The sequence below is a fragment of the Jaculus jaculus genome, chromosome 8, assembly GCF_020740685.1.
Source record: "Jaculus jaculus isolate mJacJac1 chromosome 8, mJacJac1.mat.Y.cur, whole genome shotgun sequence".
Classification (NCBI taxonomy): Eukaryota; Metazoa; Chordata; class Mammalia; order Rodentia; family Dipodidae; genus Jaculus; species Jaculus jaculus.
Genome location: NC_059109.1, coordinates 72288849 through 72310733, shown reverse-complemented (window position 1 = coordinate 72310733; position 21885 = coordinate 72288849). Strand labels below are relative to the sequence as shown.

General features: G+C 42.9%; 2 protein-coding genes and 1 non-coding gene across 13 annotated transcripts in view; all 3 read left to right on the top strand.

Annotated features, from left to right (window-relative positions):
* Positions 1-17653, top strand: part of Chd8 (chromodomain helicase DNA binding protein 8) — a 101596-nt gene extending 83943 nt beyond the window's left edge. For 8 of the 11 annotated variants that reach the window (XM_045155844.1, XM_045155837.1, XM_045155843.1 and 5 more), the window contains 12 exons: positions 1585-1714; positions 4990-5065; positions 5940-5994; positions 6132-6339; positions 7062-7270; positions 7374-8099; positions 8301-8452; positions 8757-9059; positions 9878-9991; positions 10186-10365; positions 10778-10894; positions 16671-17653. In XM_045155844.1, coding sequence (XP_045011779.1) covers positions 1585-1714; positions 4990-5065; positions 5940-5994; positions 6132-6339; positions 7062-7270; positions 7374-8099; positions 8301-8452; positions 8757-9059; positions 9878-9991; positions 10186-10365; positions 10778-10894; positions 16671-17246 — 2846 coding nt within the window. In that variant the 3' untranslated portion in view covers positions 17247-17653. The remainder of the gene's footprint in view (positions 1-1584; positions 1715-4989; positions 5066-5939; positions 5995-6131; positions 6340-7061; positions 7271-7373; positions 8100-8300; positions 8453-8756; positions 9060-9877; positions 9992-10185; positions 10366-10777; positions 10895-16670) is intronic. The other 3 variants (XM_045155839.1, XM_004672371.2, XM_045155841.1) reach the window with 2 other exon arrangements.
* On the top strand, positions 3971-4057 carry LOC123463214. Its single transcript, XR_006638805.1, has one exon. It is a non-coding gene; the product is annotated as a small nucleolar RNA U6-53/MBII-28 (small nucleolar RNA).
* A 959-nt stretch (positions 17654-18612) lies between the features above and the next one.
* Supt16h (SPT16 homolog, facilitates chromatin remodeling subunit) overlaps positions 18613-21885 on the top strand; it is a 58538-nt gene continuing 55265 nt past the window's right edge. Inside the window, exon 1 of the mRNA XM_045156833.1 lies at positions 18613-18790. Coding sequence (XP_045012768.1) covers positions 18725-18790 — 66 coding nt within the window. The 5' untranslated portion in view covers positions 18613-18724. The remainder of the gene's footprint in view (positions 18791-21885) is intronic.

The following is a 21885-nucleotide window of genomic DNA, read 5'->3' as shown; positions in this document are numbered from 1 at the left end:
GATGGCTTAGCGGTTAAGCGCTTGCCTGTGAAGCCTAAGGACCCTGGTTCGAGACTCGGCTCCCCAGTTCCCACGTTAGCCAGAAGCATAGGGGGCGCACGCGTCTGGAGTTCGTTTGCAGAGGCTGGAAGCCCTGGTGCGCCCATTCTCTCTCTCTCCCTCTATCTGTCTTTCTCTCTGTGTCTGTCGCTCTCAAATAAATAAATAAATAAATAGAAAACAGCTTTAACCACTGAACCATGTCCCAAGCCACCCTTCCCCACCTCCCCCATCAATCCCTTATTTTTGGTGACAGAATCTCTTGTTTAACCTGGAACTCACTGGTGTGGCTAGATAACTTAGCCAGCAAACTTCAGGAATCCTCCTATTTCCACCTCCCCCGTGCTTGGATCCATGCCTGCTTTACATGGATACCGAAAATCCAAATTCAGGTTCTTACACTTGCATAGCAAGCACTTTACCAATGGAGGCATAGCCCCAGCTCCAAAACTATAAAAAGTTTAGGACCAAACAGATGGCTAAGCTTTTAAAAGGTTCTTGCTTATAAAGACTGATATCCTGAGTTCAGTTTCCCAATACCACATTACGCCATGTACACAAAGTGGTACATGCATCTGGAGCTTCTTTTCAGTAAGAGACCCTGTTTTGCCCCATTATCTCCCTCTCTTTCTCATAAATAAATAACACCCAATTTCACCTACATATCTCTTATTGTAAGACAATATCATCCTCTTTTCATAGTAATGGCTTTAACAAAAGTGTAAGAGAAAAGCAAAGGGAGCACCGGACTTGATCTCTACAGACAGACAATTTATTGAGAGGAACAGTGAGGGGCAGCAGACTTCCCACTGGATGAAGGCTGAAGCACTGGGCCAGGCTGGGGCACAAGCTTATAAGGAGGATCCTAAAAAGCAGACTGTACTAGTGCAGTTGATAAGAAAATTGTAGCTGTTTCTATCCTTGTTTAGAATAGGCTTCTTTAGCCAAGAATGTCTAAGGGAGGATACTCAGATGGTCCCTGTCCTTCAAGGCCATCTAGGCTAAGGGGAGTACATTACTCAGGAAAGGTATCAAACTTAATGAGGACAAATACCTTTGTTGCTTCTGTATTGCCCCAAGCTTTAGGGATGCTTATTAACTCTTTAGTTCCCTTTAGTTTTTAGGAAAGGCTATTAACCCTTCAGTGTCAAGAGGTCCTAATGTGCCCATTCATTCATTCATTCTCTCTCCCTCTCCTCCTCCCATCTTTCTCTACTTGTAAATAAATAAAATATTTTTTTAAATATTTAAATAAGTCGGGTATGGTGGCACATGCTTTTAATCCCAGTACTCAGGAAGCAGAGATGGGGGGTCACTGGGAGTTCAAGGCTAGCATGGGACTACAGAATAAGTACCTGTTCAGCCTGGGCTAGAGTGAGACCCTACCTTGGAAAACAAAATTAAATAAATGAATATGACCAACACCTGTCTGTGTTAATGTTGATTACATTTTGTATTATGAGCAAAGTAACCTTTCTAATCCAGTAGCATATAAAAATATGCAAATCTCTGAATTTCTTCAATTTATGGCTCTTTTTCTTCTAGGCTATGAGAAATACAACACAATGAGGGCAGACCCAGCCTTATGCTTTCTAGAAAAGGCTGGCCGGCCAGATGACAAAGCCATTGCTGCCGAGCATAGAGTGTTGGATAATTTTTCTGACATAGTTGAAGGGTAAGCATGGGTATTCACACCTCTTCATCTATGTACCTATACTCTGAAAGCGATTAGTTACTTCTGCTAAGAGATAACATAACTCCAGCATTAAATGAGCCCACTGGGGTTTTTGTATTATTATTATTATTATTTTAAATTTTCTTGTTTTATGTTTATTTATTTATTTGAAAGTGACAGACAGAGAAAGAGGCAGAGAGAGAGAGAATGGGCGCGCCAGGGCCTCCAGCCACTGCAAACGAACTCTAGATGCATGTGTCCCCTTGTGCATCTGGCTAACGTGGGTCCTGGGGAATTAAGCCTCGAACCAGGGTCCTTAGGCTTCACAGGCAAGCACTTAACCGCTAAGCCATCTCTCCAGCCCTATTATTATTTTAGAGAGAGAGAGAGAGAGAGAATTAGCACACCAGGGCCTCAGCCACTGAAATCGAACTCCAGACACTTGCGACACTTAGTGGGCATGTGTGACCTTGTGCGTGCCTCACCTTTGTGTGTCTGGCTAACGTGGGATCTAGAGAGTCAAACGTGGGTCCTTTGGCTTAGTAGCCAAGCCATCTCTCCAGCCCAGGATTCTTTCTTTTTTTTTGTTTGTTTGTTTTTCACTTTAGGCCAGGCTGACCTGGAATTCACTATATTGTCTCAGGGTGGCCCTAAACTCACTGTGATCCTCCTACCTCTGCCTCCCGAGTGCTGGGATTAAAGGCGTACATCACTATGCTCAGCTGGGATTCTTTTTTAAAGAAAAATGTTTCTTATTGACCACTTCCATAAGTATAGGCAATAAACCATGATAATTCCCTGTTCTCCCCAACTTTCTTTCTCCTTCCCAAATCCACTCTCCATCATATCCTCTCCCCCCTCTATTAGTCTCTCTTTTATTTTGATGTGATAAGAGGTTATTATGAGGGGCTTGTTAAAGTAGTACCAGGCACTGTGAGGTCATGGATATCCAGGCCATTTTGTGTCCGGAAGATTGCATTGTAAGCATTGCTAGCCTTCCTTTGGCTCTTACATTCTTTCTGCCACCTCTTCACAGTGAACCCTGAGCCTTGTATGGTGTGATAGAGATGTTTCAGTTCTGAACACTTGATCACTCCTCAGTACTATACTGTCCAGTGGTCACCACCATCTGAAGAGAGAAGCTTCTCTAACCAAAAGTGAAAGTAGCATTAGTATATGGGTATGACCATTGAGAAAAGTGTTTACAAGGCAACTTGGTGGCATAGTATATGCATTTAACCAGACACCATGAGGTGTTAGACCCCGAGGGCTCATGACCTCTCCTCTATAGGCCTTTGAATAGGTTTTCAGTTCCAGACATGTATTCCCTCTCATGGAGTGGGCCTGCAGTCCAGTTGGAGAACAATTGGTTTCCCCCATAATAGACATGTCACTATTGTATATGTTGGGTCATTTGGCCTAGTTGGCCAAACTTAAGACTTGCAGTGTCCACTATTGTTTATCACCACTGAGAACTTCTCTCTCCCATAAGGCTGCATGCAGCAAAGCATTTTCTAGCTTTCTGTCAGCTGGTCCACGGGGTGGAGGTTTTCAGCTCAGCTCCAGCAAGATTTCTCAGTGACTTTGCAGCTCAAGTATGTGGAGTCTTCAGCGGTAGGGTCTTACCATCTGTTTCTGGTGGGAAACCAAGAGCATTGGCAATGTCCTATAATTTTTTGTAGGCATCAGGGACCTTCCTAGCCAACAACTCACTGGAAGGTGTTCCATCCCTGATACTGAAATTTTTCTACTGACAATCCATGGCTTCTGGATGTGCCATTATCCAAAACAGTAGATTCCATTGGGATTCTTTTTTTTTTGTTTGTTTGTTTTTTGTTTTTTTCGTTTGTTTTTTTCGAGGTAGGGTCTCACTCTAGCCCAGGCTGACCTGGAATTCACTATGGAGCCTCAGACTCACAGTGATTCTCCTACCTCTGCTTCCCGAGTGCTGGGATTAAAGGTGTGCGCCACCATGCCCGTCTTCCATTGGGATTCTTAATGATGGTTCTACTAGGATGTGTAGGTAGGACTCCAGAAACTGATTTGAGGCACATTTGTAACTGATTCCCAGAGGCCTTTTTTGTGTGTGTGTGTATCCTGTTCAATTCGCTTACAATGATTTGACAGCTACAGTATCAGGAAAAATAAACTAATTCTCTTTGAAGCAAAAGCAAAACAGCTGGCCAGTTGATTATGTGATACAGCTTTGGAGATTTTTAGCCCTAGTGTGTTTACACATAAGGTATTCAATACATGTCCCAGTGAGTTACCGCTAGGGCATTGTTGCTCTGATTTGGGTGCCTGTGAGTTTAACAAAACTTCTCACATGGATACCTGAGGGACATATACAATGATTAGCTTTGGGGAGGATTTCCTGTCAAATCATACATGATCAAGAGACTTAGATTTCTATTTGATAAGCACAACTTGTGTTTGCTTGGTATAGGACCCTCGGTGGGGGGCAGCAGGGGACTGGGTCTTTTATTTATTGAAAATTATTTTTATGTCACCCTTCAGCTCAGTAGTTCAAAATAGTTAAACCGTGTACAATCCATTCAAATAAAATAATAAATAGTAAAAACTTATATAGGAGAGAGAAAACTTAAAAGAAAAAGTGTTACCAAGAAGAGGAAAGTGTGCTAGTCAGAGTATTTCATTTCAAGCTGGATGTAGTGGTGTGCACCTGTACTCCCAGCTAGGCTAGAGCTTTGAAGCACCAAGATTATGTGAACCTGTTATTCAAGACCAGCCTGGGCAACAGTTTAGCAAGCTTCTTATCTCAAAAGTTATTTTTTTAAAACTGTTTCCACTTAAGATATTGCCTATTCTTTTTTTAAAATTTATTTATTTGAGAGCAACAGACAAAGAGGCAGATAGAGAGAATGGGTGTGCCAGGGTCTCCAGCCATTGCAAACAAACTCCAGACATATGCACCCCCTTGTGCATTTGGCTAACGTGGGTCCTGGGGAATCGAGCCTCGAACTGGGGTGCTTAGGCTTCACAGGCAAGAGTTTAACCACTAAGCCATATCTCAAGCCCCCAGAAGTTATTTTTAATTGTTTTATTTCAGATTCTAGCATATTATAAATGGTATATATACTTGTTTATTTCTTATAATTGTTTTCTTGGATGCTGTTCTAAAGCTTGGAACTTGACTTGCCACTCCTGCAGGCATGAAATTAAAGTTTATTTAATGCTAGATTGTATATTTGGCCAGGTCTCTTATGATGGAATATGTATTATTATCATTTTCTTTTGCCTTTGCATATTTTTAGGGTTGACTTTGATAAGGATTGTGAAGATCCTGAATATAAACCACTCCAAGGTCCCCCAAAGGACCTAGATGATGAGGTAAGTAATTTGTGTGAGTCTAGATATTCTTTACTAATAGTAAATTATATTGTTAACATATATACAAAATAGGAAAAAAATGCATCAGAATATAAAGTTTTAATGGAAAGGATTGTAATTCCATCTGATAGATTGTGAATAGGTTTGTAGAGGAAGTGGTTCCTAAGCTGGATGTTAATGAATATTATTTAATAAATTACTAAACCCCATTTCATCATTTCAACTACTATTAATAAGACTTGATCATTCTGGTTTTGTTTATTTTTCATTTAGTTTGTTTGCTTCCAAATTTTTATGAGGGTTCCTTGTATTAATTTTTTTAATGTATTTCTTTTTTTTTCTCAATTTTTATTAACATCTTCCATGATTATAAAAAATATCCCATGGTAAACCCTCCCTTCCCCCACTTTCCCCTTTGAAATTCCATTCTCCATCATATACCCTCCCCATCTCAATCAGTCTCTTTTATTTTGATGTCATGATCTTTTCCTCCTCTTATGATGGTCTTGTGTAGATAGTGTCAGACACTGTGAGGTCATGGATATCCAGGCCATTTTATGTCTGGAGGAGATTTATTTTGTTTTTTGGTTTTTGGGTTTTTGTTTGTTTGTTTGTTTGAGGTAGGGTTTCACTTTTTAGCTCAGGCTGACCTGGAATTCACTATGTAGTCTTAGGGTGGCCTCGAACTCATGGTGATCCTCCTACCTCTGCCTCCTAAGTGCTGGGATTAAAGGTGTGCACCTGGTTTGAGATTTTTTTTTTTTTTAAATCCCTTGGCACCCTCGAAGGACATACACAAGAAAATTATTTCAGAATGCCAATTTCTCCCCTTTCACACTCTTCTCCATCCTGTGGGGTGGATGTCCTTCTCTAGGGTGATCCCTTGATGATGATGGATGAGGAGATCTCAGTCATTGATGGAGATGAAGGTAGGTTGGGCTGGGGAATTATTGACTAATTTATATCCTGCACTTGGATTTCTAAAAAATTTAACTTTCAGTGGGTTGCAGTACAAGTTTTATTTCTATTGTCTTTTCTATGCTTCCTTTTCTACTATTTCTCACAGCCCAGGTGACTCAACAGCCAGGCCATCTATTCTGGCCTCCAGGCTCTGCCCTAACAGCTAGGCTTCGCCGCCTAGTAACAGCCTATCAGCGTAGCTACAAGAGAGAACAAATGAAGATAGAGGCTGCAGAACGTGGAGACCGACGGCGGCGGCGTTGTGAAGCAGCCTTCAAACTCAAAGAGATTGCAAGAAGGGAAAAACAACAACGGTAAAACACACCTGGGAACTGGACTGAAGTTTCCCTTCAACTCTACACCCTTTACTACATAAGTATCTTAAGGATTTATTTGGAATTCCCTATAGAAGAGTCATTTTCTCTGCTTTCGGTTGTTATATCTCTAGTACTGGCAAAGTACTGCCTTCCATGTGCAAAGTCCCTGGGTCTAATTCCTGGCACTGCCCATAAAATAAAACAAAAACTTCACTTAGATGCAGTAATAACTTCAGAAGAAGAATCTCTATAAATTTCTTTTAAGCCTATCTTCCTAGATTCAATTCCCCAGTACCCACATAAAGTACACCACATGTCTGGATTTCTCATGCAGTGCCAGAAGGCCCTGATATGTCTTTTCTTTCTCTCACTTACTCACATTCTCTCTCTCTCTCATAATTGAAAAAAGAAAGGGTTTTAATAGATTTGGGATTTAGGCAGTCACTGAGAGGAGGGCAAAGGGAGGAAGAGGATAAAGAAAAGGACAGCCGTACACACCCAAAGGTTGGTGTGCAATTGAGAATCACGTAGGTGTGCTGTGTGTTTGCCTATGTCATTTCCCCCTTTACTTGATAGCTCTTCGTGCTATGTAGTACCTTTCTTCAGGTCTTAGTTGACTTTTTCCATTTTTGTGTCTTCAAGTATTTTAAATCATCTTAAGAAATAACCAGCTTTCCTGCATTCTGATCAGTGTTGCCTTCCTCCCCCTCCCTTTGTAGATGGACAAGGCGTGAACAAACTGATTTCTACCGTGTAGTGTCTACTTTTGGTGTGGAGTATGACCCTGACAATATGCAGTTCCATTGGGATCGCTTCCGTTCTTTTGCTCGGCTGGACAAAAAAACAGATGAAAGCCTTACCAAGTATTTTCATGGCTTTGTGGCCATGTGCCGACAAGTATGTCGCCTTCCCCCAGCTGCTGGCGATGGTAAGCTTGGAGACTCTAGAATGAATGAGGAAAGGGTAGTGACAGACCAATCCTTGCTTGGTTCATTTCTTTTTCTTTTTTTTTTGCCTGTTATCTCTTGCAGAATCCCCAGACCCTAATCTGTTCATTGAGCCAATCACTGAGGAGAGGGCCTCACGGACTTTGTACCGAATCGAATTGCTTCGGCGGTTACGGGAACAAGTTTTATGCCACCCTCTTTTAGAAGACCGACTGGCATTGTGTCAGCCTCCAGGTCCTGAATTGCCCAAATGGTGGGAGCCTGTTCGTCATGATGGGGAGCTTCTACGAGGGGCAGCCCGCCATGGGGTGAGCCAAACAGACTGCAACATCATGCAGGACCCAGACTTCTCTTTTCTGGCTGCCCGTATGAATTATATGCAGAATCATCAGACAGGAGTGCCAGCTACATCCTTGTCACGCTGCTCTACTCCACTGCTACACCAGCAGTATACCTCGCGCACTGCCTCACCATTGCCCCTGCGCCCAGATGCACCTGTTGAACAGTCACCTGAAGAGACAGCTGTCCAGGTCCCCAGTCTGGAGAGTCTGACTTTAAAGCTAGAAAATGAGGTGGTGGCCAGGAGCCAACCAACCCCACAAGACTATGAAATGCGTGTAGCTCTCTCTGATCCTGCCCCTCTGGTGTCCCAGAGTGTTCCGCCAGTCAAACTGGAGGATGAGGATGATTCAGACTCTGAGCTGGATTTGAGCAAGCTGTCACCATCATCCTCTTCTTCCTCATCCTCATCCAGCTCCAGCTCCAGCACTGATGAGAGTGAGGACGAGAAGGAGGAGAAGTTAAGTGAGTGTATGTGACAGGCTGCAGGGCCTCTCCCTATTTCCCCGTACCTCTGTTCTTTCCCTTCTCAATGCACCCTTTTGAAAGAGATTTGGATAACGTATCAAATGAGATCTGTATGTTTTATGCCTTTATTCAAAATTCATATAATACTATTCCCATTTAACATTATTCTGCAGTCTTTGCTCATACATTGCATGTTATCTCTAGCTCCTGACCAGTCCTGCCCAAAGCTCTATGATGAAGAGAGTCTCCTGTCCCTCACTATGTCTCAAGATGGATTTCCAAATGAAGATGGAGAACAAATGACCCCTGAGCTTCTGCTGTTGCAGGAAAGACAAAGAGCCTCTGAATGGCCCAAGGTAATAATTTCATTCCTGGTCATATGAAGTCCAAAAACAGTGTAACATCATATTCAGGGAACCAGATGCGGATGATTATAGAGCAATGTTTGTTTATTAAATAAATATATATTTATTTATATAAGCTTGCTTGATTTTTCCTTTTTAATGTTATATTTTTCTTTCATGAAACTGCAATTGATTCAAATAAAATCCTGCTGCCTTATCATTTTTACTCATTCTAGTAATAATAGCAGTATTGTGTATCTGAAGGTCATATAACTAAGCCTTTAAAGTGGTTAAAAAATTTTTTCTTCCCATTCAGGATCGTGTCTTGATAAACCGTATTGACCTCGTCTGCCAGGCTGTACTCTCAGGGAAATGGCCTTCTAGCCGTCGGAACCAGGAAGTGATAACAGGGGGAAGTTTGGAGCCAGGCAACCACTTACTAGACAGTCCCTCTTTGACCCCAGGAGAATTTGGTGACTCTCCAGTCCCCACGCCACGAAGTAGCAGTGCAGCTTCCATGGCAGAGGAGGAAGCATCTGCAGTCTCCACAGCAGCAGCCCAGTTTACCAAACTTCGCCGAGGCATGGATGAGAAGGAGTTTACAGTTCAAATCAAAGATGTAAGCTTATCACTTAAGTGTTGAGAAGTGGAAGGCAGGAGTCCTTGTAACTAGTTTTACTAGGAGAGATATATTTGATTAGCTAATTTATTTGAAAGAGAGATAGAGGGAGATAGAGAGAGCTTCAGCCACTGCAAAAGAACTCCAGACGTATGCACCACCATGTGCATCTGGCTTATGTGGGACCCAAAGAATTAAACCAGGGTCCTTAACCACTAAGCGATCTCTCCAGCCCGAAATAAAATCCTTTCTTTGTTTTTTTTTGTTTTCCAAGGTAGAGTCTCACTCTAGTTCAGGATGACCTGGAATTAGCTATGTAGTGTCAGGGTGCCCTTGAATTCACAGCAATCCTCCTACCTCTGCTTCCCTAATACTGGGATTAAAGGTGTGTACCACCACACCCAGCAAAATGAAATCTTTTTAAGGAGAAAGTTTTTGTCATATATCTTGATTTCTATCCTGTGGTCACATGGATATCCTTCTTACAATCATTGTGCCAGAGAATGACCCTTGGTCCAAATTTGCCAAAGCTTAAGCTTTACTTAAAAAATTTTTTAATTTATTTACTAATTTGTAAGCACAGACAGATGACAGAGAGAGATATAGAGAATGGGTGTACCAGGGCCTTGAGCCTCTACAAATGAACTCCAGATGCATGTACAACCTTGCATCTGGCTATACGTGGTCCTGGGGAATTGAACCCGGGTTCTTAAGCTTTGCAGGCAAGTGCCTTAGCTGCTGAGCCATCTTTCCAGCCAAACTTTACTTCTAACAACATGTTTCATATGATCTCTTGGGTGGGTGGGTTGTTTTCCTAGGAAGAAGGATTGAAGTTAACATTCCAAAAGCACAAATTGATGGCTAATGGAGTAATGGGAGATGGACACCCATTGTTTCATAAGAAGAAGGGGAACAGAAAGAAGCTAGTAGAGGTACGTGGTAGTAAAACTCTTTAACCTCGTGATGAGATAATATGTCTTTCTCCCAGTCATTGATGAAGAAAGGCAGTTGAATTAATGGACTAAAAGATTAAGAATTTCTTTGTGACTACCATTAGCTGTGCTCCCCTTCCTTCCCTGCTCCCAAGAAGCATATGTGCTCATGGGGGTGGATTCTGGGTTTGCAGCTGGAGGTGGAGTGCATGGAAGAGCCTAATCACCTTGATGTGGACCTGGAGACCCGGATCCCTGTCATCAATAAGGTGGATGGCACTTTGCTGGTGGGTGAGGATGCCCCTCGCCGGGTGGAACTGGAAATGTGGTTACAGGGTCATCCAGAATTTGCTGTTGATCCCCGATTTCTAGCGGTGAGTGGCAGTTCCATCTAGCCAAATTTAAAGTCGTTCTGTTGGTATTTAAGCTATATGAGAGGGAGAAAAAGTATCTTATTATGTTGCTAGTCCTATATCTGCAAAATAATACTCAGTCTTCCCACCTACTGGAATAGGAATATTCAAAACACATTAATATTAGATTATTTATGTTATGAGATACAAAACATGCTATTAAACTATTCTTGAAGTAAATGCTAGAAAAATGTTTACTATAAAACTATTACATAAACCACTCAATTTTTGGGAGAGTTCTATTTAATGTCAGTTTTTACTATGACTAATCTTTATACAGTTTATATAATAAGCATTTATTATCTATCAAAAGACAGTAATACCTTAATGAGATTTCTATTCCTTTAGGGTAACCTATTGTTTTCAATTGCAGTATATGGAGGAACGTAGAAAACAAAAGTGGCAGAGATGTAAAAAAAATAACAAGACAGAATTGAACTGTATGGGAATGGAACCAGTACAGACAACTAACTCTAGAAATGGAAAAAAGGTGAGACTAAAGCATTATCACTATTCTCATACAATCTGCCTTATTATAACATTCTGTCTTTTTTCTTCCAAATTTTTATTAGCAATGTCCATGATTATAAAAATACTGCATGTTAATACCCCCCACTTTCCCCTTTGAAACTCCATTTTCCATCATACCTCCTTCCCATCTCAATCAGTCTTTCTTTTAATTTTGATGTCATGATCTTTTCCTCCTCTTATGATGGTCTTGTGCAGGTAGTGTCAGGCACTATGAGGCCATGGATATCCAGGCCATTTTGTGGCTGGAGGGAGCATGTTGTATGGAGTCTTGCCCTTCCTTTGGCTCTTACATTCTTCCTGCCACCTCTTCCGCATTAGATCCTGAGCTTTGGAAGGTGTGATAGAGATATTGCAGTACTGAGCACTGCGGTCATTTCTTTCCATCACCATGATACCTTCTGAGTTGTCGCAAGGTCACTGCCATCTGAAAAGAGAAGATTCTCTACCAAAAGTGAGAGTAGCATTAATATAAGGGTATGAACATTAACAGAAGTGCTTACTGGGCAGTTTGATAAGCGTAGTATATACATTTAGCCAGACAGCAGCAGACGTTACACCCCTAGGACTCATGACTACCCCTGTTTTAAGTTTTCAGTATCGGGGATGTATTCCGTCCCATGGAGTGGGCCTCCAGTCCAATTAGAGGACAGTTGGTTTCCATCATGACAGATGTGCCACTATTGCACCTGTTGGCTCATTTGGCCTGGTTGGCCAAATAGAAGGCTTACAGTGTCCACTGTTGAGTATCTTCACTGGTGGTTTCTCTTTTTCCATTGAACTGCATGCAGAATGGCTTCTTCCTGCTTTCTGTCAGCTGGTCTGCATGGAGGAGGTTATCAGCTCAGTTCCAGCAGGATTTCTCAGTAGCCTTGCAGCCCAAGTATATGGAGTCTTCAGCAATAGTGTCTTAGCATCTATACCTGGTGGGAAACCAAGGGCCTTGGTAATGGCCTATAATGTTTTGGGGGCATCAGGGACCTCCCTGGCCAACAACTCAGTGGAGCTATCCCATCCCTGGCACTGAAAATTTTCTAGCAACAGTCTTCGGCTCCTGAGTGTTCCATTGTCCAAAAAAGTAGGTTTCCATATGATTTATTTACATCCTCTTAGATTTTGATTAGCCCTCCCTCCACCTTTCCTGTACTCAGTCTCTTCCCTTGACCTCATTTTTGTTATTATGACATTCTTAATGTTGATTGAGATTGCTACCATGTTTCCAATGTATGTTGTTGAGTAAAATCCCATTTTTCTTTATTTACAAGTGTGTGTGTGTGTGTGTGTGTGCGCACATGTGTAAGCACACTAGGGCCTCTTGCCTCAAAGTAAATGAGCACCAGACACTTGTACCACATTTAAAAAAATTTTTTTATCTCTTAATTTATTTTTTATTGACAACTTACATAATTATAGACAATAACCCATGGTACTTCTGTCCTTCCCCCCTATTTTCCCCTTTGTAACTCCTCTCTCCATCATACCCTTCCCCTGTCAATCAGTCTTTCATATATTTTGATGTCATCATCTTTTCTTCCTATTATAATGGTGATGTGTAGGTAGTGTCAGGCACTGTGAGGTCATGGATATCCAGGCCATTTTTGTCTGGAGGGGGCACATTGTAAGGAGTCCTACCCTTCCTTTGGCCCATACATTCTTTCACCTCTTCACAATGGACCCAGAGCCGTGGAAGATATGATAGAGATATTTCAGTGCTGAGCACTCCTCTGCCACTTCTCAGCACCATGGTGTCTTCTGAGTCATCCCAAGGTCACTGCCATCTGAAAACAGAAGCTTCTCTAACCAAAAGTGAGAGTAGCATTAATATATGGGTATGAACTTTGTGTCATGCTTATGTGAGCAGCTTGGGAACTGAACCTGGGCTGTCAGGCTTTGTAAGCAAGTTCTTTTAACTGCTGAGCCATGTCCCCAGTCACTGGTACTCCAGTGTGTGTGTGTGAGAAAGAGAGATTACATTTTATTCCACCCAGGAACCCAAGGGTGAGGAGTTGGTACATCTATGTGGCCTAAGGGTCCATGTAAAAGTCCATGATTCAAAAAAAAAAAAGTGAAAAAGAGTAGAATGATTGAGCTGTGTCAGAAGAAGCTTCAGGGCTTATCCTGCTCTTGATTGGCATATCTAAGAGGGATTTGGCCAAATTCTTTACCTCTTCAATTTCCCCATCCTTAAAAGTGGGGGGAAGGTTAGAGTAAATATCTTTTTTTTTTTTTTTAATCTGCTAGGGTTTAAATCCAACACCTAACATGCTAATAAATGCTCTACTGTTGAGCCACATTACCAGCAATAGATACCTTCTTAAAAGTTTTATATTTCCTTGGGCTGGGGAAATGGCTCAGTGGTTAAAGGAACTTGCTTGCAAAGCCTGACAGTCCTGGGTTCTATTACCCAGTACCCATGTAAAGCCAGACATACAAAGTGATACATGCAGTTGGAGTTCGTTTGTTTGGTTGGTTGGTTGGTTTTTGGTTTTTCAAAGTAGGGTCTCTCTCTAACCCAGACTGACCTAGAATTCACTATGTAGTCTCAGGGTGTCCTCTAACTCAGTGCAATCCTCTACCTTAGTTTCTTGAGTGCTGGGACTAAATGTGTGTCACATACCAGGCTTCTACCTACCTTTCTGTCTCACTCTAAAATAATTTTTTTAAAGTTTTATAAATCTGGGCTGGAGAGATGGCTTATCAGATAAGGTGCTTGCCTGCAAGGTGTAAGGGCTACCAACTACCCAAATCCCACATAAGCCAGATGTGCAAGGTCACACATGTGCACATGGTGCCATATGCATGTGGAGTTTGACTAGTGGCTTGAGGCCCTGGTGTGTCAGTTCTCTCACTGTTGCTCCCTCTCTCTCTTGCTGTTGCTCTTGCACTCATTAAAAAAAAGTCCAATCTGTTGGGCTTGCCTCAAAAAATAAGTTTTATAATTCTATGCTTTAGGAGTGGGTTGATACTCACTTAACAGTATGTCATTTAAGTAAAATAGCACAAATTAGTAATAGTCACTAGGTTATTTCACAGCAAGGTTATAGACCATTTGGTGGATTAAATGTGCATTTTATCTTCTTTCCACCAAAATATAACTCTAAGTTTCTTTTGGCTCTGTTTACTTTAACCTTAATCTATGTAGTAGTTTGTATCTTTACTTTTTTTTTTTCTTTTTGATGCCAGGCCCCATGTAGTACAGGATAGCCTTGAACTTGCTATATAGCCAAGGATTAAACTTCTTATCCTCTGGCCTCTGCCTCCTGAGTACTGGGATTACAGGCATGTATAAATATATGGGTTTGGTAGTTATGTTGTTAGTTTTTATGCATGGAGGTGTCCATCCTCACACATGTGCATACAGGTTCTCTTGCCACTGCAAACAAGCATCCATCTATCTTTTTAAAATATTTTATTTTTATTTATTTGAGAGAAGGGAAAAAGGCAGAGTGAGAGAGTGAGAAACGAACTCCAGATGTATGTGCCTCTTTGTGTATCTGGCTTACATGGGTCCCGGGGAATTGAACCAAGGTCCTTTGGCTTTGCAGGCAAGTGCCTTAACCACTAAGCCATCTCTCCAGCCCACGTCCATCCATCTTTAACCGAGAGGCTGGGAAATTGAACCCACACTGACAGCAAGCACCTTTAACCACTGAGCCATTTCTCCCATTCCATTAGGTGTGTATAAATCATAGTTTGGTAGGTAACAGTTATTTTCAAAATGGACTAGAACTTTCATTTACTAGCTTTATCCTATCATTCTTCACTTCATGTCTTACTTATTGGTGAAAGTGTTACCATGGAAAAATTAAAATATTTTTACTTTCATCCTCTGTGGTAAAAATGTGAATCGTTGATATGGGAAAGTCTGTGTCTAGAAAGTTAGTGCATCTCTCTTGAAATTTAACTTTTTTTTTTTTTTTTCTAAGGTAGGGTCTCACTCTAGCTCAGGTTGACCTGGAATTCACTATGTATTCTCAGGGTGGCCTTGAACTCTCAGCGATCCTCCTACCTCTGCCTCCGTAGTGCTGGGATTAAAGGCATGCGCCACCATGCCCGGCAACAATATTTTTAAAGGCAGTCTTACTAAATAAATAGCCCACGCTAACCTTAAACTTGCTCTATAGGCCAAGCTGGCCTTGAACTTGTGATTTTCAAAACTCAGCCTTTCAGGTGGTGAGATTGCAAGTTGATACCACAAAGCAGTTGTGACCTGCTTTGAATTGAACATTTAGAGTAAACATTTCCTCTAATGCAACCTGTTTTTTTGCTTCAGGTATATATATATATTTTGTATCTCATGGTGAGTTATCAATAACTTTTTTTGAGGTAGGGTTTCACTGTAGCCCAGGCTGACATGGAATTCAGGAATTCACTATGTAGTCTTAGGGTGGCCTCGAACTCACAACGATCCTACATCTGCCTCCCGAGTGCTGGGATTAAAGGCGTGTGCCACCATTCCCATCTCAATAACTTTTTAATATTGCAGGAAATCAAAATGTTAAAACCATGGGGGAAATTTATAAAGTCATAATTTATACAAAAATTCTCTTATTTTTGCATGTTTGTGTGTAGTTTGTGATGTGTGATGTATGCACACCCCTTTGTGCATACATACAGAGGCCAGAGGAGAGCACCTCTTTTCTGTTGATCACCCACATATTTCCTTGAGGCAGAATCTCTTTCTCAGTCTGGAGCTGTTGTCTGACAGTGAGCCCCAGTGATTTATTTTCAGTCTCCACTCCCTGTAGACTGGGGATACAGATGTGGGATGGGAACATGCCTAGCTTTTTTAAGTGGGCTCTAGGGAGTCAAATGTGGTGGTCTGATTCTCTAGACCTAGAGACCCTCATGCTTAATGGCAAATACTCTTAACCACTGAGGAATCTTCTCCCCAGCCCTATCTTTTTTTTTTTTTTTTTTTTTCTAATGGCTGTTCGAGGTAGTGTCTTGCTGTAGCCCAGGCTGATCTGGAATTCACTATGTAATTCCAGACAGGTCTCAAACTCACAGCAATCCTCCCACCTCAGCCCCCAAGTGCTGCAGTTAGCAGCATACACTGCCACACCCAGCCCATTATTACTATTTTTTAAAGAAGTATCAGTATGTTATGCTCACTTTGGCAGCACATATACTCCAATTGGAATGATATCACTATGTTGCCGAGATTAGGTACAAATTATGAAGCTCCTGTGTTCCTCATCCCCAGTAGCTAGAACTATAAATATGTGCCTCCTTGTCAGGCACAAAATTCCTAATTCTTAGTAAAAATTCAGCAATGATTCTAGTATCGTGTTATTATTTACTTGTGGGGTTTTAGGCATTATTCAGCTATGTTTTGAAAAATTACACCATTTGAGTATTGGGTTTGTTTGTTTTTTTTTCCCCCAATTCAGAAGGTCTGTTCCCATGTCAGCTTGCTCATTAAACCATAAAATGGTCTTGGAATGTCCAGATACATAAGTACTAATTATATGAATTTAATACCTAATCACCCAGTATCGTGCTTAGGCCAATAGCAAAGCATAAGTGCTGAAGGTACCCTAGTAACTATCAGCTTCAGTGTCAGGATGCTTCAGCCATTACCACCAATCAAGCCTGATCTGACTAGACTTGTTTTGCCTTTCCTAAGGGAGATTCATTGCAAAATCATTTCTAAACTAGAATATTATTCGTTTGTGTCCCCCACTTCTTTTTAAATTGTTGTTGTTGTTGTTGTTGTTGTTGTTCCTACTTCCCAGGGTCACTATATTGAAACTTCATTCAACCAGGTTTTGCCAGGGCCTATTGCAACAGAAAGCAGCAAGAAGCGGGCCCGAAGGACACGACCAGACCTTTCTAAGATGATGGCTCTGATGCAAGGTGGAGGCACCGGGTCCCTATCTCTGCATAACACCTTTCAGCACAGCAGTAGTGGCCTACAGCCGATGTCATCTCTGGGTCACAGCAGTGCCACTTCTGCATCTTTGCCTTTTATGCCATTTGTGATAGGTGGTGCAGCATCATCCCCTCATGTAGACTCCAGTGCCATGCTTCATCACCACCATCACCACCCTCACCCCCACCCTCACCATCACCATCATCACCATCACCATCCAGGCTTGAGGGCCACTGGCTACCCTTCTTCACCAGCGACTACCACCTCTGGTACTGGCTTGCGGTTACCACCACTGCAACCTGAGGACGATGAGGATGAGGATGGAGAAGATGATGACGATTTATCTCAGGGCTATGATAGCTCAGAAAGGGACTTCTCACTCATTGATGATCCCATGATGCCAGCCAACTCAGACTCCAGTGAAGATGCTGATGACTGAAGCCCCAGCATAGCCCCCAGTACTGGGGTGGCTGCTGTATGTTCACTTACTCCGGCCCTTGGACTATGGAAGTGTGGGAGGGGCTGGGAAGAATATGGAGAAACCCAGGAGTCCAGGAGGTGGAAAGGAAAAAAAAAGAACTTGTACCTGATTGCTCCTAATTTTGAGAGGATTGGGTGGGCAGGGGAATTCCTAAAAATAATACATGACCACGTCCTCATTTCTGGGGAAGAAAGGAGCCTAGAGCAGCTGATGGGCTCACCCATCCCCAGACACCTCCATTAACCATGTAGTGCTGGTCCTAGCCTCTGGCGGAGCCTGTTCCTGGCCAAACTGTGGATACAGCTGGAGGGTCAGGAACTGTTACCTTTCTTCCCCTTGGCATTAATAAATTTAAATTAATCCTTTTTCACTCTTCCCTTGTTCTATATTTGCTCATTCCCAATATAAGTATTAATTTAAGGCATGAAGGGTAATTTCAACACCAGTCTCCTAAAGTGTAATCCTATTACCTTGGGTAGAAGAGTCATTTGTAATCAGTTAAAGTAATATATAAATGTAGACTACTATCCTGTTCACTAAAGCCAAGGAAATGAGCCAAAGTAAATACTCAAAATGTTTTGAGTCCAACCCCACGTCCTTCTATAAGGACGACATTCAGAATTTGTCTTGAATTAACTGAAGTATCCGTGCTCGGTTATTTCATTAAACAGTGTTACTTTTCATGCAGTGCAGCAAAGGGTTTGTCTGGCGGAAAGGTGCTGTCACGACTTGGGCCCACGAGGGGACGGGTAGGAACTAAAGGCTTCCTTTAACCCTCTTGCCAGCCTATTGCTCAGGTGAATCCCGAGCGTTTCATTTTCCATTCTATAGCTACAGCCCTCCCCTCAGCTTGATCGCTAAGGTTTCCTGTTTCCCTGGATTGAGCTGTGTGTTCGTTTATAGCACTAGATCCGGCTCCGAGCCGTCTTCCCCTCGATACGCTGCCCTGGAGCAGTGCAGGGATTCGCTTCTCTCCCTTCCCACGCCCAGTCCCGCTCTTTCTGCCTCCGGAGGCGGGGCGGCGCGTCCAGCCTCCCCCAGCTGCGCCCCGCCACCCGGTGAGCAGTCCCAGCCTCCGCGGCGCGGCGCCGGGAGGGAAGGGCGGCGTCACGTGACGGCACGGTCTCGCGCGGCCTGTAACGAAGTGGAGAAACTCCCGAACACCGAGTCTGCGTATTACACCTTTTGTTGATTTTTTTTCCACTTTTGTTTCTTCGCTCCTCTTCCGCCCTATGAAGAGAGAATTTAAAATATATATATATATATAAAATATATAAATATGCCGAACGTTGTTGGGACCCGGAAGCGGAAGGGGTACGTATGAGGTCGCCACTTCCGGGTCACTGAGAGAGTGCGGGATTCCGGGGCGAGAGCGGGTGGCGGAGCTGAGACTTCGCGTGATTCTCAGAGCCCGTGGCGAAGCGGTGTCCGGGGCTATGGCTGTAACTCTGGACAAAGACGCATACTATCGGCGTGTTAAGAGACTGTACTGTAATTGGCGGGTAAGGAAGATCCCGTAATTTTCCCCAGGGAGCCTTCTCAGCCATCCCATAATAGCCTTGATTCTCGGCGCCCTTTTTTCTCCTTTCGGTCCTGAATTCCCGGGTTCAGTGTCGCGCCCTTTTAGTTGCTCCCCGCAGGCGTCCAGGAGTGTGACCGGTGGCCGACTATCCCCCTGCATCGTCCTGCCCGCGGCCCCACCATCTTCCCCGCGTGCCAGCCGCGCCTCTAGCAGTCTTCCCGCCCTAGGAGAGAGGCAGCTTCTCTCCCTCTCCGTGCTCACGCCGTGCTGCTCTTCCTGCGGGGCTCGCGTGCACACACTGCCCCTCCGGAACCATCAAATTCCGCCCCAGGTGCCACCAGAATTACAACCCTCTACGTAAAGGAGGGGCGAGAAGGATGTGCTTCGAGCTCTTGGTATTTATCGTTTGCGGGCATTTTGCTGGAGTTAATACTGCCCACGCGCACAGCTACTTCATGTACTAGGGTAGGCCCCTACCGTGGGTAATGGACCTTAGTTGGAAACCCTAGTAAGACTTATAAAACTGATGAATGTCTCAAGTCTCATTAGTACCCGTGTTGGTACAACAGTATACGGGGCACTAATAAAAAAGAGCTGTGGAAGTTCCACGTCTTAAAAATTGGACAGTTTTGCTGCTTTTGGTCACGCATGGTTAAAACTTCCTTTCATAATAATAATCTGTTTATTGAACAAGCGTTTGATTGTATCCTGTGATGCAGCCTGATCTGTCCTAACACCTGGTTTGATTACCTTGTCCCCAAGGAAAGATAGAACTTTCAGACCTTTAGAAACTAGAAAACTGGACTGGAGAGATGGCTCAAGGGTTAAAGCACTTGCCTGCAAAGCCAAATGCACAAAGTAGCACATGTATCGGGCATTGGCTTACAGTGGCTGGAGGCACTTGCATGCCCTTTTTTTTTCCTCTCTGCTCTACCCTCTCGCCTTGCAAATAAGTAAATAAAGTAAAAATTTGCTTTAAAAACATAACAGAAAACGATCTGACAAAAACTTTTATTTCAGCATTGTAAATCATCTTCAAAACTGATCCTCCACAAGCCGAGAGAATTCCTTTAATCCTAGCTCTCAAAATACTGAGGCAGGGGGATAGAAGGATGGCTTAGTGCTTAAGGTGCTTGCCTGCAAAGCAAAAGGACCCAGGTTCAATTCCCCAGGACCTACGTAAGCCATCTGGAGTTGGTTTACAGTTGCGGGAGGCCCTAGCGTGCCCATTATCTGTTTAACACACACACTCCCTCCTTTTTTTAATGCTGAGGTAGGAAGATTGTCACTTCAGACCCGCCTGGGCTTCATATCTATCCCTCCTTTCCCAAAAAAATCCTCTACTAAAAGCAGTAAAAGTTGAAAAGTTGGTTGTTTCCCTACCACTCATGAAAAAAAAAAAAAAAGCCTGTGTACGTTTTGAGGCAAAATAACATTACATGCTTTAAAATAAAATAGATTGTGTGTTGCATTTATTAAGAGCCAAAGTAGGGCTGGAGGGATGGCTTAGCTGTTAAGGTATTTGCCTGCAAAGCCAAAGTACCCAGATTCAATTCCCCAGGACCCAGATACACAAAGGGGCGCACACTTCTGGAGTTTGTTTGCAATGGCTGGAGGCCCTGATTTGCTCATACTCACTTTCTCCCTGTCTTTCTCTTTCAAATAAATAATTTTTAAAAAGAGCCAAAGTAAGAAGTCCATGCCAAATTAATGCTAAAAGAAGTTATTTTATTTATTTTTATTTACTTATTTGCAAGTGGAATAAGCACATGAGGACCTGTAGCCAGCAAACTCCAGATGCATGTGCCATAATGTGCATCTGGCTTTACATGGGTACTGGGTAATTTGCCTCCAAGTGCTGGGATTAAAAGCATGGCTCACCACACTCTGTGTTGATTTCATGTTAGAGTTTAGAAGTTCCACATATTTTAGAAATTGGACAGTTTGGGCTGGAGAGATTGCTTAGCAATGAAGGCACTTGCCTGCAAAGCCAAAGGATCCAGGTTCGATTCCCTAGGACCCATGTAAGCCAGATGCACAAGGTGGCTCATGTGTCGAGTTCATTTGCAGTGGCTGGAGGCCCTGGGGCACCCATTCTTTCTCTACCTGCATCTTTCTGTCTCTCTAATAAATAAAAATAACTTTTTTTTGAATTGGACAGTTTTGCTGCTTTTGAATCATGCATAGTTAAAACTTATTTTCATAGCAATAATCTGCTTATTGAACAAACGTTTGATTGCATCCTGTGATATACTCTGACTTGTCCTAACAGGTGTCACCCTGTGCACCTTGTGTGGGTACTGGGGAATCGAACGTGGGTCCCTTGGCTTTGCAGGCAAGTGACTTAACCTCTAAGCCATCTCTAACCCTCTTTTATTATTATTAGGTAGAAAATTGTATGGACATATAATGTGTTGGTAGCATCTTTTCCCTCCTCCTTGCCCTCATTCGGCTGAGGGCCCTCCTCACAGTGGGATTGCGGTATTCCACCTTGGGTTGTGGGTTATGAGATGTGAGAACATCAGTCAATAAGGGGTGGTGGAGCAATGCCTCTGAACATTCCCTTCCGCTCTGTGGCTCTTACAGTCTTCTACCCCCCTTCCACAAAATTCCCTCAACCATAGTGAGTGGTTTTAATTAAGACTACATCAGTGTTTAGTTCTCAGCAACTTATGGGTTTCTGCTTTGGTATGTTTTGTGTATCCTCAGTGTCTGTCTCCATCTCCATCCACCTGGCACAGGTTGTCAGGACTAGAAGCAGCACTCTTGTTCATCTCACCAATTCCTCTGTAGTTTTACCTGGGCCCTCGCTGAAGTGTGAGGGGTGGTTCATCTTGGTTCTCTCTGCCTTCAGTGCAGGGGAACCTTGAGTCCTAAAGCTTATTTTGTTTTTTTGTTTGTTTGTTTGAAGGTAGGGTTTTGCTGTAGCCCAGGCTGACCTGGAATTTAGTATGTAATCTCAGGCTGGCCTGAAACTGACAGCGATCGTCCTACCTCTGCCTCCTACTTGCTGGAATTAAAGGCATGAGATACCATGTCCAGCTTTACTTTTAATTTTTGTTGTTGTTGTTGTTC